This window comes from Cervus elaphus, chromosome 19, assembly GCF_910594005.1.
Source record: "Cervus elaphus chromosome 19, mCerEla1.1, whole genome shotgun sequence".
Lineage (NCBI taxonomy): Eukaryota > Metazoa > Chordata > Mammalia > Artiodactyla > Cervidae > Cervus > Cervus elaphus.
This window is the reverse complement of record NC_057833.1, coordinates 36,049,400-36,063,009: the sequence shown is the minus strand read 5'-3', so window position 1 is coordinate 36,063,009 and position 13,610 is coordinate 36,049,400. Positions and strand designations below refer to the sequence as shown.

Genomic DNA, 13,610 nt, shown 5'->3' with positions numbered 1-13,610 from the left:
GTCAGTTTCTGGTGAGATCTTTCTTAGCTTACAGACTGCCACCTTCTTGCTACGTCTTCATATGGCAGGTAGAGAGAGCAAGAGCACCTGTGTCTCCATATGGCAGATACAGCAAGAGCATGCTCTCTTGTATCTCTCTAATAAGGACATTAATCCCATCATGAAGGCCCCACCTCTAACTACCTCCTAAGGTCCCATCCCCAGATACCATCCTGTTAAGGATTAGGTCTTCAACATATGAATCTTAGGGGGACACAATTCAGTTCATGGCAGGTATGTTCTATTTTTTTTTTTTTCATTCATTTCAAAGTACTTCCTATTTTTCCTTGTAATTTTTTCTTTGATCTATTTATTGGTTATTTAAGAGTGTGTGATTTTCACATTTTTTTAATCATTAGCATTTATTAATAGGATGGATAAATATAGGTTGAAAAACATACTTGACAGCAAAATATCAAATTGATAGCTGGACTATAGAATGTATGTGTGTGTGTGCTAGGTTGCTTCAGTTATGTCTGATTCTGTGTGACCCTGTGGACGCAGCCTGCCAGGCTCCTCTGTCCATCGGATTCTCTAGGCAAGAATACTGGAGTGGGTTGCCATGCCCTCCTCCAGGAAATCTTCTCGATCCAGGGATTGAACCCTGGTCTCTTAAGTTTACCTGTACTGGCAGGTAGGTTCTTACCACTAGGCCACCTGGGAAACCCATAAAATGTATACATTTTTAGAAGCATAAAAAAAATTTTTTTTACAAAGAGCATTTACTATAATAGTCACTTGCATCTTGTCATTCACATAGCAACAGTAGAGATCCCCGGGGTAGCATGCAGAACTGAAGTGCCCCAAGGAAGACAGAGGCAAGAGCAGAATAATATGCTGAGAAAAGACTCTTAAGAGCAATACCAAAAAAAAAAAAAACCGGGCAAAAATATCATCACAAAATTGTACCTGAGTGACGAGAAGCTCTGTTTCAAATTCAGAAACCTAGGTTAACAAATTAGTCTGCTTCATTCTTTGCTTTGGATGCTTAACCCAGCCAGAACTTCTGTCTTATAACCAAATCCAGTGTGATCAATCACTAATCAATTAAGGCCTCAGCTTTCTGCTGAAGAGTTCCTGATAACCTGATGGAGACATACTTGCTCTGGCTTCAGTTAGCATGCTGTCAAGCATCCCTCTCTGTGCCTAACATGCCAACAGAGAACCCAAGTCTTCCTCTTGTTATTTACCATGAATACGCACTTAGAAACAGGAAGCATTGACACCCCTTTTTAGTAAACATCCTTTAGAAACGTTAAAAGGGGAGGACCTCCCTCTTACATTCCACATATTTTTTAATTTTACAAATGTATTATTGACTTGTAATTTTATTCGATTGTTGTCAGAGAACATACTTTTATAATTTCAGTTTTGAAGTTTTCAGTTTGAAAATTTATTGAGACTTGTTTTGTGGCTGAACATACGGTCTATCCTGGATAATGCTCCATGTGTGCCTCAGAAGGATGTGTATTCTCTTGAGTGGTATGTTCTATAGATGTATGTTAGGTCAAGTTGATTTATAGTATTCAAATCTTCTACATCCTTGCTGATCATCTAATTCTATCCATTGTCACAAAATGAAGTATTGAAGTTTCCCAACTATTATTGAGTCATTTATTTTTCCCTTAAGTTTTGTCAAATTTTACTTCATTTATTTTGGGTTTCTATTGTTAGGAGCGTGTATGTTTATAATTGTCATATCGTCTTTGTGGATATCGAGTTGTTTTTTTTTTACCCTTTTGTCATTATGTAATATCATTCTTTGTCTCTAGTAACAAATACCATCTTGAAGTCTATTGTTTTTTTATTCTTGTGACTTTCTAGATCCCAGGAATATGTGAGGTTTTGTAAGCACCTGTGAATATCTCATTACTAATATTTTCCTTTTAAGATTTTTGTTTAGTCTCTATTATCCATCACCTCAGCCAGCTGGGACTTAAACACTTGCCTATAATTGCTTTTGACAGATTCCTCCTGGGGAATGAGTTTTGCACTTGAGCTCCCAGTCAGATCAAATACAGACATCCTTGCTAGTGGGGTCTTCTAGGAAATTATTATCAGATAGGTCAGATGATGATAGTTCTTTGGGAACAAGGCTTTGGAAGAGATTCAGCTCCATTCTGCAGTCTCTGGTGGTTGCCTGGCAGCACTGGGAAAGTGGATTGTTTTCATGTAACTTATATCTGGAAAGTGAGGCCTGTGACTAGAGCAAGTTAAAATGCCTCAAAGCTCACTATTCTTACTGAGTTTCATCCATTTTTCTTAAAAAACAAAAAATAAATGCTGGGTTGCTGCAGGCCTTTGGCTAGTTGCCAGAGTTCTGAAAAAGTTGATTCTAACATTTTTTTTTTTGGCCAACTTTTTCACTGCTTTTATGAAGGAGAGAAGTTTGGGAGGTCTTTATCCCATATTCTTGCTGATAAAATCAAGTGCATCACTTTTGGCAAAGGTAGGCACTGAGGCATCAGCAACCTTTCCAAATCAATAGTGCCAAGCTAGTCCTAGGCATGACTGAGTTAGGAGGCAAGTAACCCTTCTCCTAGATGGAGATACAAACAGAGACCTTAAACACTTCTACCTCTAAAAGGAAAAGGAGGGGGAGGGAACCATTTTCTTGGCACATCTACATACTAGATGTATGTACTATGGGGCTTCCCTGGTGGCTCAGATGGTAAAGAATCCACCTACAATGCAGGAGACCCAGGTTCGATCCCTGGGTTGGGAAGATCCCCAGGAGAAGGGAATGGCTACCTACTCCAGTATTCATGTCTGGAGAATTCCATGGTCAAAGGAGCCTGGCGGGCTATAGTCCATGTGGTCACAAAGAGTCAGTTATGACTGAGTGACACATACACACACACATACCTTTATGATGTGTAGCAAGTTTTATTCTCACTTTACAGTGAGGAAACTGAAGTGAAGGCCATGAAATGCCGCAGGCCACAAACCTTCTAAGGGCATGCATACCTTTAGGATTCAGACCTAAAAAGGCTATTCCCTTTATACCGTAATTTTCACTTTTTGAGTTATCACTGTGTGATCACTACATTTAATCATATTTTCTCATCTAGTCATCTTTCTTTGAGGTAGTTCTTTTTTTTTGTTGGTTTTTTTTTTACAGAAGAGAAAACTGAGGCTGAGATGTTAGGCCTCTTGCCCAGGTTATAGTGTAAGCAGGACAGAGTCCGTCCTGCTAGTTTTCTTCACCCTTAACTTTAGACAGTGTGCACTGCTTCTTCAGAGGATTGTCACCTCCTTTCCTGCTGACTTGCTTCTAGGGACCAGCCTATACTGTTTCCTGGTTAAGGAGCTCTTTGGTGTCTGAAGTCCTAGAGCGACCAAGGTCAAAAGAAATCCCCTTGGCTATCCATGTCTCTGTCTAGTAGAAAGAGCACTAGATTAGAAATTCTGGCTTAGCAGAATGTTGCTAGAATTGGTCCTTATCATTGAAGAAGTTGAAAGGGCTAGTTACTTGTTACTTAAAGAGATTGGAGAAATGAATACATGTTTAAATTTCTTTAATTCAAGTCGATGTGTGCCTACTATGTGTAAGGAGTTGTGGTACCTAAAATTAATGCATTTTTTAAAGTTTGCAGTTCTTAATAACTTAGTTCTTCCCTAGAATTAACTATTGTGTCATAAACCTACTAGTTAATAGACTTTTAAACTATTTAACTATTTTGTCAATAAGCTTACTTAATTTAGTGGTAGTTCTGGCAACTTCAGTTCTTGCAGAAAAATGAAACAGTCACCTAACTCCCACATGTAAACACATTTTCAAAAGCAATTGCAAAATTCTTCCAAACTATTCCTGAATTCTTAAATAATGAGTATTTTTATCAGACCTGTAGATCTTCGTCTATATGGATGATCTTTTTTTTTTTTTAACTTGGGCTGTGTTGAGCAGTATGTGGAATCTTAGTTCCCGGACTAGGAATTGAACCTGCATCCCCTGTGGTGGAAATGCAGAGTCTGAACCACTGGGCCACCAGGGAAGTCCCTACACAGATAGGTCCCTACACAGATAGGTGTTTCCGAAAGCTGTCAAAAGTTAAAGAAGCATACCATTCCCTTTGGAGAAAGGAGTGATGTTTTCTAACTTTTTTACTCTTGGCCAAAGAACCTAATTCTGTACATTACTCTGTCTTTGACTTGGCCGTTTTCTTTTTTTTTTTTTTTTTGACTTGGCCGTTTTCAAACAGTAATTACAGATCTGATTATTTATTGAGAAGTAAAATATGGAGCTGAGTGAAGGAAGGTAGCTCCTAGAGCATTTGCAGTTTTACAGGAATTTTCTGACTTTACCAACCCATGACAGTTTTGATACTCAAAAACATTGATTTCACTTACTTTTCTTAACTTACCCCCTCTCCCAAGTATGTAATACTTTTTTTTTTGTGATACTCTTTAATGTGGTAGAAAATCTTATTCATTTGGACTTTTGATTAGACTTTCTTTGTTTTTAATTTCCTAAATTAGAAATGTTTATTTTGTAGGTATCATAGCTGCAAATGTTTTTGTATTTTGTTTGTGGAGAGTACCTTCTCTGCAGCGGACAATGATCAGATACTTCACATCCAATCCAGCCTCAAGTAAGTCTAACTTGTGTGATTTTTATTTTGAGGTAGAGGTAATATGAAGGAAATATGCTTTATGGTAATTGAAGTGCTATAAGGAAGATGACTAACTTGTCAGTAGTTACAAGCAAAATCTGGAGGACAGGCTATAAGCTTGTAGCAGACAGGAATCTCATTTCTCTTATAGCTGTATCCAGGCACCTAAAATGTACCTTGCACATAGTAGATTTCCATAAAAATTTTTTAGTGACTTAAGATCAGTGATCACTACAAGTTTACTCTTTAAAGAAACTATTATATACAGTTTTATTTCTGTGATTTAAATAATTTACTAATTATTTTTTCTAGCTAACTTTTTCCATAGGACAAGTTGCTTTTGTTGACCTGAGAATTTTTTTTTTTTTTTAACCTGAGAATTTTTATTGGTTGCTATAGAAAAGGGATTTAAGGTAGCTTTGTACCACTTTGAAAAATGCTATCTTAAACCATCTTATCCAGTCTTTTAACTGGCTCTGGTTTGTTGTGCATGTTTTTTTCATAATGATAATGATAATGAAAAAAGTCTAAAATGGATCATTTTTCCTGGCTATGTGTGCACAATTACAGGACATTTTCTTTCTCTTGTAGAGGTCCTTTGTTCTCCAATGTTGCTGTCAACGTTCAGTCATTTCTCCTTGTTTCACATGGCAGCCAATATGTATGTCTTGTGGAGCTTCTCCTCCAGCATAGTGAACATTCTGGGTCAGGAGCAGTTCATGGCAGTATACTTATCTGCAGGTAATCAGCTTTCATCTTGGGGCTGTCCAGAGTTTAAGTGCTCTCATCTATCTGGAGAAGAAACAAAGGGAATGATTATAGCCACATTCTATATACAGTAACCCTAAGTGCATATTTGTTTCTCAGATTGTATATATAGAAAAGGATACAAGCTGGTGTAGTACTTAAGCATGTCATTTTTGTTTCCCAAGGCCTTGGTTTCTTTAGCTCCTGCCCACCATTTTATAGATGAGTGGTTCCCAGACTTCTCGGCTGCCTTAATCATGTGGGTCTTTGTTAAATAACTTTACACTCATTTCCGAAGTGTGTTCAGTTTCCAGAAAGCTTTTGATTAGAGCTCTCCAGTAAAATTGTCAAGAATGAGTTCGTTCATTTTGTTGCAAGCATACATTAGTATGGAACCACTCTAGTCATTCTGGACTTAGCAGCATTTCCTTATCTCAGCTTGAAAATGATAACTCAGGATTCCAGGTTCCTAAATGCTGCTAAATTGGCAGTTGGTTGATTAAAGTTTGCTTGTCTCAAAAAACTGTGAGTCTATGGCCATACCACCCTGAACGTGCCTGATCTCGTCAAAAAACCGTGGACTTCCAGATGTTCAAGCTGGTTTTAGAAAAGGCAGAGGAACCAGAGATCAAATTGCCAACATCCACTGGATCATCAAAAAAGCGAGAGAGTTCCAGAAAAACATCTATTTCTGCTTTATTGACTGTGACAAAGCCTTTGACTGTGTGGATCACAATAAACTGGAAAATTCTGAAAGAGATGGGAATACCAGACCACCTGACCTGCCTCTTGAGAAACCTGTATGCAGGTCAGGAAACAACAGTTAGAACTGGACATGGAACAACAGACTGCTTCCAAATAGGAAAAGGAGTATGTCAGGGCTGTATATTGTCACCCTGCTTATTTAACTTATATGCAGAGTACATCATGAGAAACGCTGGGCTGTAGGAAGCACAAGCTGGAATCAAGATTGCAGGGAGAAATATCAATAACCTCAGATATGCAGATGACAGACACCACCCTTATGGCAGAAAGTGAAGAACAACTAAAGAGCCTCTTGATGAAAGTGAAAGGGGAGAGTGAAAAAGTTGGCTTAAAGCTCAACATTCAGAAAACTAAGCTCATGGCATCCGGTCCCATCACTTCATGGCAAATAGATAGGGAAACAGTGGCTGACTTTATTTTTTGGGCTCCAAAATCTGCAGATGGTGATTGCAGCCGTGAAATTAAAAGACGCTTACTCCTTGGAAAGTTATGATCAACCTAGACAGCATATTAAAAAGCAGAGACATTACTTTGCCAACAAAGGTCTGTCTAGTCAAGGCTATGGTTTTTCCAGTGGTCATATGTGGATGTGAGTGTTGGACTATAAAGAGGACTGAGCACAGAATTGACGCTTTTGAACGGCGGTGTTAGAGAAGACTCTTGAGAGTCCCTTGGACTGCAAGGAGATCAGCCAGTCCATCCTAAGGGAAATTGGTCCTGGGTGTTCATTGGAAGGACTGATGTTAAAGCTGAAACTCTAGTATTTTGGCCACCTGATGCGAAGAGCTGACTCATTTGAAAAGACCCTGATGTTGGGAAAGATCGAAGGCAGGAGGAGAAGGGGTCGACAGAGGATGAGATGGTTGGATAGCATCACCAACTCAACGGACGTGAGTTTGGGTAAACTCCGGGAGTTGGTGATGGACAGGGAGGCCTGGCGTACTGTAGCTCATGGGATCACAAAGAGTCAGACACGACTGAGCAACTGAACTGAACTGTCGCAAAAAAAAATGTATTTTGTTTGCAAAATGTACTTAAAGCTGTAAAGTATAAAAATTCATTCCTAAAATCCTTTCATTCCTAAAATTCTTTCATTTAAAAACAGTATATCTGCCAGTTATGTGTAGTGAAAAGGCACTCAACTTGGAGATGGAAGACCTAGGTTCAGATCCTATTTCTGCTACCAGCTGTGTAATGTTGCAGGAAAGACTGTACCTCTCTGAGGGTAATCGTACTCACTCTCATGACATAGGGTTGTAGAAGGGATGAAAATAGAAGCATCTACCACAAGGTCCAAAGTGGGTACTTAATCATTGTTAATTACTCATGTGCATCTAGTCCCTCAGAACAGAAGCTGAGTAATATCTTTGGCCTGTGTGTGTAGTTCTTTCCCCTGAGCACTAATGTTGTAATTACAAAGAGTCTCTTTCAAGTGCCATTAATTCCTGCTCCACAGAAAGTTGTTTTTCGAAATTAGCCACACTCAAGGTCAGATGACATTGGTGCCAAAGGGACCTAAAAAGTCATCTAGTCTAGATCTGCAGCACATTCGTTTGGCAAACTGGGTAAAATACAGACTCCCTGGTCCCACTCCAGAGATTCTGATTTAGTGTATAATGTGTAATCCAGAGAATTCCCAGACAGTTGGTGAGTTTGGGCCATAGTCTTTCTTCATACAGTGTAGATAAGGAAAATGAAAATTAAGAGGTAGAGTGAATGACCCTGTGTTACTTAGTAAGTGATGCAGTGGGTCAGACTTTGCTTTCCCTATAATATATCCGAAGTGATAGGCAGGATAAGTATTTATGCCTGCACCTTGACTGGGGAAGAAACCCAACTGTTGGACTTCATGGGGTGGAGGTCAGAAATGGAAGCCATTTTTATACCTCACTGAAATTAGTGAAATGTGATTTATTTCTTAGGTGTTATTTCCAATTTTGTCAGTTATGTGTGTAAAGTTGCCACAGGAAGATATGGACCATCACTTGGTGCAGTAAGTATTTCTAGTTAAAATTTTTCACTTCATTTTGAAATAATTTTAGATGTACATGAAAGTTGCAAAATTAGTATGAAGGTTCATACTACCCTTAACCCTGTTATTAACTACAAAACCACAGTACAACTATCAAAGCAGGAAATTAATATTAATACTACTAACTAATCTGAGTCTAATATAGAATGTATACATTTGTAAAGCCTTATAAATTTCAGGCTGTAGCTTTTAGTCATCTATATATACTTAACTGGCACAGAGTACATACATATCATGAGGAGTAGTCAAAATAGTGGGTATCCAATCCCCATAAACCAGAGAGCCTAGTCTAGCATTGAAAAATTCTAAATAGAGGTTTGAATCTGGTACTGTATCCTCTTCTTTATCAGTACTTGTGTGCTATGCAGGTTGGACTACTAGGCACTGTACTTGCTGGAGACTGGGAATGCATCCAGTGAGCAAGATCACAGTTTCCTGGTCTCAGTTATGTTCCAGATGATTTTGTAAAAATTACAAGTCTGTTTTCTTTTGCATTTAATGGCAAATTTCTAGACATGTGGAAATCTTTACATATGTCTTTAAAGACTACACATTTAATTGTGCATAAATACTAATGCACTTAAATGTTTTCAAATAGAAATGTCATGTTTAAAGAAACTCTACAAATGTTTAATTTCAGAAAAGCACCCTTATGTAAAATACTCATGCCATAATTTGTCTGTTCCTCAGATTTGTGTCTACTTAATTTTCCTAATGAGGCCGGTATCTTGTCCTGTGACCTTTATACTTTAACTTTAGCCCCCTACCCTTTTTTCTTTGTGGAATGTTTTCTATATAAAATTTGGTGTGAATATAATTTATATATCTCAAATCTATTCTGTACCTCATTTGTCAACTAAGTACCTGTTTTGTGAAGACCAATTGGATGAATCAGACATGTACTTTGACTTCAAATTTAGTTTAGTTGGGGAGCAAACATTACACACATTTAATAAACACTGAAAGGGCTGAGTTGTCTTTAGAGGACATTGGAGGTTCTGTAGGTGGGAGTACTTTTCTCATTAGTTCAGGGATCTGGGAAAGCATTTTGATGTGCCCTCAGACAAATGTTATTCCCATTTTACAGACAAGAAAGTGAAGTCTGAGATGAATAGAGTGTGGTAGCGTGGCATTTGTAATTAGACTGGGTTTGAATCCCAGCTCTGCCTCTCATTTGTGATTTCTGAGACTTACTACTTTACCTCTCTGAACCTGTTCCTCAATATAAAGTTGTGATAACATACCTATTTCTGACTTGCAATGCAAATGTTTAGAGAGCTTTTAGCATAGTAGGAAGCATAAGATGGAAGTGTTGGTTTCTGTTCAGTCATCAAAATCCTGTCGAGCCACCGCAGGATGTAATTATCATGCCCCAATACTTTTATTCTCTTTTGGTTAAAATGAAAGAAAACCAAGTCATCAGGTATATAGTATGCTGCTGCTGCTGCTAAGTTGCTTCAGTCGTGTCCGACTCTGTGCGACCCCATAGACCGCAGCCCACCAGGTTCCCCCGTCCCTGGGATTCTCCAGGCAAGAACCCTGGAGTGGGTTGCCATTTCCTTCTCCAATGCATGAAAGTAAAAAGTGAAAGTGAAGTCGCTCAGTCATGTCCGACTCTTCTCGACCCCATGGACTGCAGCCTACCAGGCTCCTCCGTCCATGGGATTTTTCAGGCAAGAGTACTGGAGTGGGGTGCCATTGCCTTCTCCAGTATATAGTATATTTAATGAGAAATGTGGAGAAAAAAATACTATTGACAGAATTGTGGTAGAAAATAAAAAGTACTGGCCTTATTGCCTTTGAAAGATGAAGATTGCTAAAGAATATTTGTCAATTAACATGGACACAAGGGAGCAAAAATATTGACTAGATTTTGTTAAGGATTTTGTTAGAGACTTGCATGTTCTGAATCTTTCTTAAAAATGGAATTTCTAACTAGTTATTGGCAGGAAGCTTTTCTAATTTTCTGATTTTCAAAAGTTTGTTTGCTGCTAAATATACCCTTTGTCTTGAGACGGAAAAGATCAGTGAAGTATTTATTGTAGGAAGTAGCATATGTAAAAATGTTTGAATTTTTTTCCCTTGGAGTTGTGAATAGTTTTTTTTAATTTTTAAAAATTTGATTGAAGTATAGTTGATTTACAGTGTGTTAACTTCTTCTGTAGACCTAAGTGATTCAGTTGTACATATATACTTTTACATATTCTTTTCCATTATGGTTTGTCACAGAATATTGAGTATACTTCCCTTTGCTATACAGTATGATCTTGTTGTTTATCCATCCTATATATAATAGTTTGCTCTGCTAATCCCAAACTCTTACTCCTTCCCTGCCCTACCTCTTACCCACTTGGCAACCACAAGTCTGTTCTTTATATCTGTGAGCCTGGTTATATTTCATAGGTAATGTTGATTTGTGTTGTATTTTAGATTCCACATGTTAGTGATGTCATATGGTATTTGTCTTTTTCTCACTTTGCCTAGTATGATAATCTTTAGGTCCATCCTTGTTGCTGAAAAATGGCATTATTCATTCTTTTTTACGGGTGAGTAATGCTCCACTATCCATATGTACCACATCTTCTTTATCCATTCATCTGTCAGTAGACATTTAGGTCGCTTTCATGTCTTGGCTATTTAAATAGTGCTGCTATGTACATGGTAATGCATATATCTTTTTGAATTATAGTGTTGTCTGGGTGCGCATAAGTAGGATTGCTGGATCATATTACAACTCTAGCTTTTTTTGAGTGATCTTCATACTGGTTTCCATAGTGGCTGCACCAGTCTACATTCTCATCTCCACACCCTCTCTAGCATTTTTTTATCTGTAGACTTTTTAATGATAGCCATTCTGACCAGTGTGAAACATTATTTTATTATAGTTTTGATTTGTATTTCTCTCATAATTACAGTGTTGAGCATGTTTTCATGTGTCTATTGGCCTTGTGTATTTCTCCTTTGGAAAAATGTCTATTTAGGACTTCTGCCCATTTTTCAATTGGGTTGTTTGTTTTTTTGATATTGTATGAACTGTTTGTATATTTTGGAAATTAAGCCCTTGTCCATCACATCATTTACAAATAGTTTCTCCCATTCTGTAGATTGTCTTTTTATGTTTATGGTGCCCTTTGCTGTGCAGAAGCTTTTAAGCTTGATTAGATCCCATTTGCTTATTTTTGTTTTTATTTCTATTGCCCTGAGAGTCTGACCTAAGAAAACATTGGTGTGATTTATGTGAGGGAATGTTCTGCCTATGATCTGGGAGTTTTATGGTATCATATCTTACATTTAAGTCTGTAAGCCATTTTGAGTTTATTTTTGTGCATGGTGTAAAGGTGTGTTCTAATTTCATTGACTTACATGCAGCTCTGCAACTTTGCCAGCACAGCTTGCTAAAGAGGCTATTTCCTATTTTATATTCTAGCTTCCTTTGTTGAAGATTAATTGGTGTGTGGGTACCACCCCCACCTCTCTGTTTTGTTCCATTGAGCTCTATGTCTGTTTTTGGGCCAGTACTACCACACTGTTTTGATTACTGTGGCTTTGTAGTATTGTCTGAAGTCTGGAAGGATTACGTCTCCTGCTTTGTTCTTTTTCCTCAGGATTGCTTTGGCAATTCTGTCTTTTATGGTTCCATGTAAATTTTAGGATTATTTGTTCTAGTTCTGTGAAAAATGTCATGGGTAATGTGATAGGGATCTCATTAAATCTGTAGGTTGTTTTAGGTAGTATAGCCATTTAAATAGTATTAATTATTCCAAGCCTAGAGCATGGGATATCTTTCTATTTCTTTGTGTCATCTTTAATTCCCTTTATTAATATTTTGTAGTTCTGAGCATATATCTTTCACCTCCTTTGGTGAGGTTTTTATTATTTTTTATGTGATTTTAAAGGGCATTGTTTGTTTACAGTATCTGACATTTCATTGTTAGTGTAAAAAAGGCAACTGATTTCTGTATGTTAATCTTGTGTCCTGCTACCTTAACTGAATTCATTTATCAGTTCTAGTAGTTTTTGTGTGGAGTCTTTAGGATTTTCTGTTGATATATATAGTAGCTTGTCGTCTGCGTTATAATGACAGTTTTACCTCTTCCCTACCAATTTGAATACCTTTTATTTGTTTTTATGGTCTGATGCTGTGGCTTGGGCTTCCAATACCATGTTGAAGAGAAGTGTTAAGAGTGGGCATCCTGGTCTTGTTCCAGATTTTAGCAGGAAGGCTTTCAGCTTTTCGCCATTGAGTACTATATTGGCTGTGGGTTTGTCATAAATAGCTTTTATTATGTTATGTTCCCTCTATACTCATTTTTGTAAGAGTTTTTATCACGAGTGGATGTTAAAATTTATCAAATGCTTTTTCTGTATCTATTGAGATGGTCATGTGGTTTTTGTCTTTTCTCTTATTGATGTGTGTCACATTGATTGATTTGCATATATTGAACCCTCCTTGTGACCTGGGGATGGTACACCAGCTTGGTCATGGTGTATGACTTTTTTTGTGTGTCACTGGATTCAGTTTGTTAATATTTTGTTGAGATTTTTTTGTGTCTATATTTATCAAAGATACTGACCTGTAATTTTCTTTTTTGGTAGTGTCTTTGCTTTTGGTATCCGGGTTATGGTGGCTTCATAGAATGTCTTTGGAAGTGTTCTTTCCTCTTCAGTGTTTGGGAAGAGTTTGAGAAGGAGCAGTATTAAGTTCTTCTTTGTATGTTTGGTAGAATTCCCCAGCTAAGCTATCTGGTCCTGGACTTTTGTTTCAGAGATTTTTCTTTAAATTTTATATTCTGTTTCATTTCTAGTGATTGTTCTGTTCAGATTATTTATTCTTGATTCAGTTTTGGTGGACTGTATGTTTCTAGAAAGTTGTCTGTTTTTTTCTAGATTGTCAAATTTCTTGGCATGTATTTGTTCATAGTATTCTCTTAATGGCTTTTTGTGTTTCTGTGGTATCAGTTATGATTTTTCCTCCTGTATTTCTTATTTTGTTTATTTGGATCTTCGCTCCTTTCTTCTTGGTGTGCCTGGCCAGAGATTTATCAGTGTTGTTTACCCTGTCAAAGAACCAGCTGTTTACTGTGTTGGTTTTTTTTCCCCTGTTATCACTATTTTATTTATTTCCTCTCTGATCTTTAATGTCTGTTTCCTTCTGCTAGCTTGAGGTTTTGTTTGTTCTTCTTTTTCACATTCTTTTGGGTGGTGGGTTAGGTTTGAGATTATTTGAGATTTTTCTTGTGTCTTAAGGCATTGTATTGCTATGAACTTCCCTCTAAGAGCTGCTTTTGCTGCATCCCATAGATTTTTTATGGTAGTGTTTATAAATAGTTTATCATTGGCTGGATTTGCATACCAATATTATGATAACCTGCTTGCTGTAACTTCATTGATTTAGCTTATCATTGATCTAAACT

The 13,610-nt window shown here is 37.4% G+C and overlaps 1 protein-coding gene across 1 annotated transcript in view; it reads left to right on the top strand.

Annotated features, from left to right (window-relative positions):
• Positions 1–13,610, top strand: part of PARL (presenilin associated rhomboid like) — a 54,553-nt gene that overhangs the window by 28,464 nt on the left and 12,479 nt on the right. Inside the window, exons 5-7 of the mRNA XM_043875081.1 lie at positions 4,536–4,631; positions 5,244–5,393; positions 8,087–8,157. Coding sequence (XP_043731016.1) covers positions 4,536–4,631; positions 5,244–5,393; positions 8,087–8,157 — 317 coding nt within the window. The remainder of the gene's footprint in view (positions 1–4,535; positions 4,632–5,243; positions 5,394–8,086; positions 8,158–13,610) is intronic.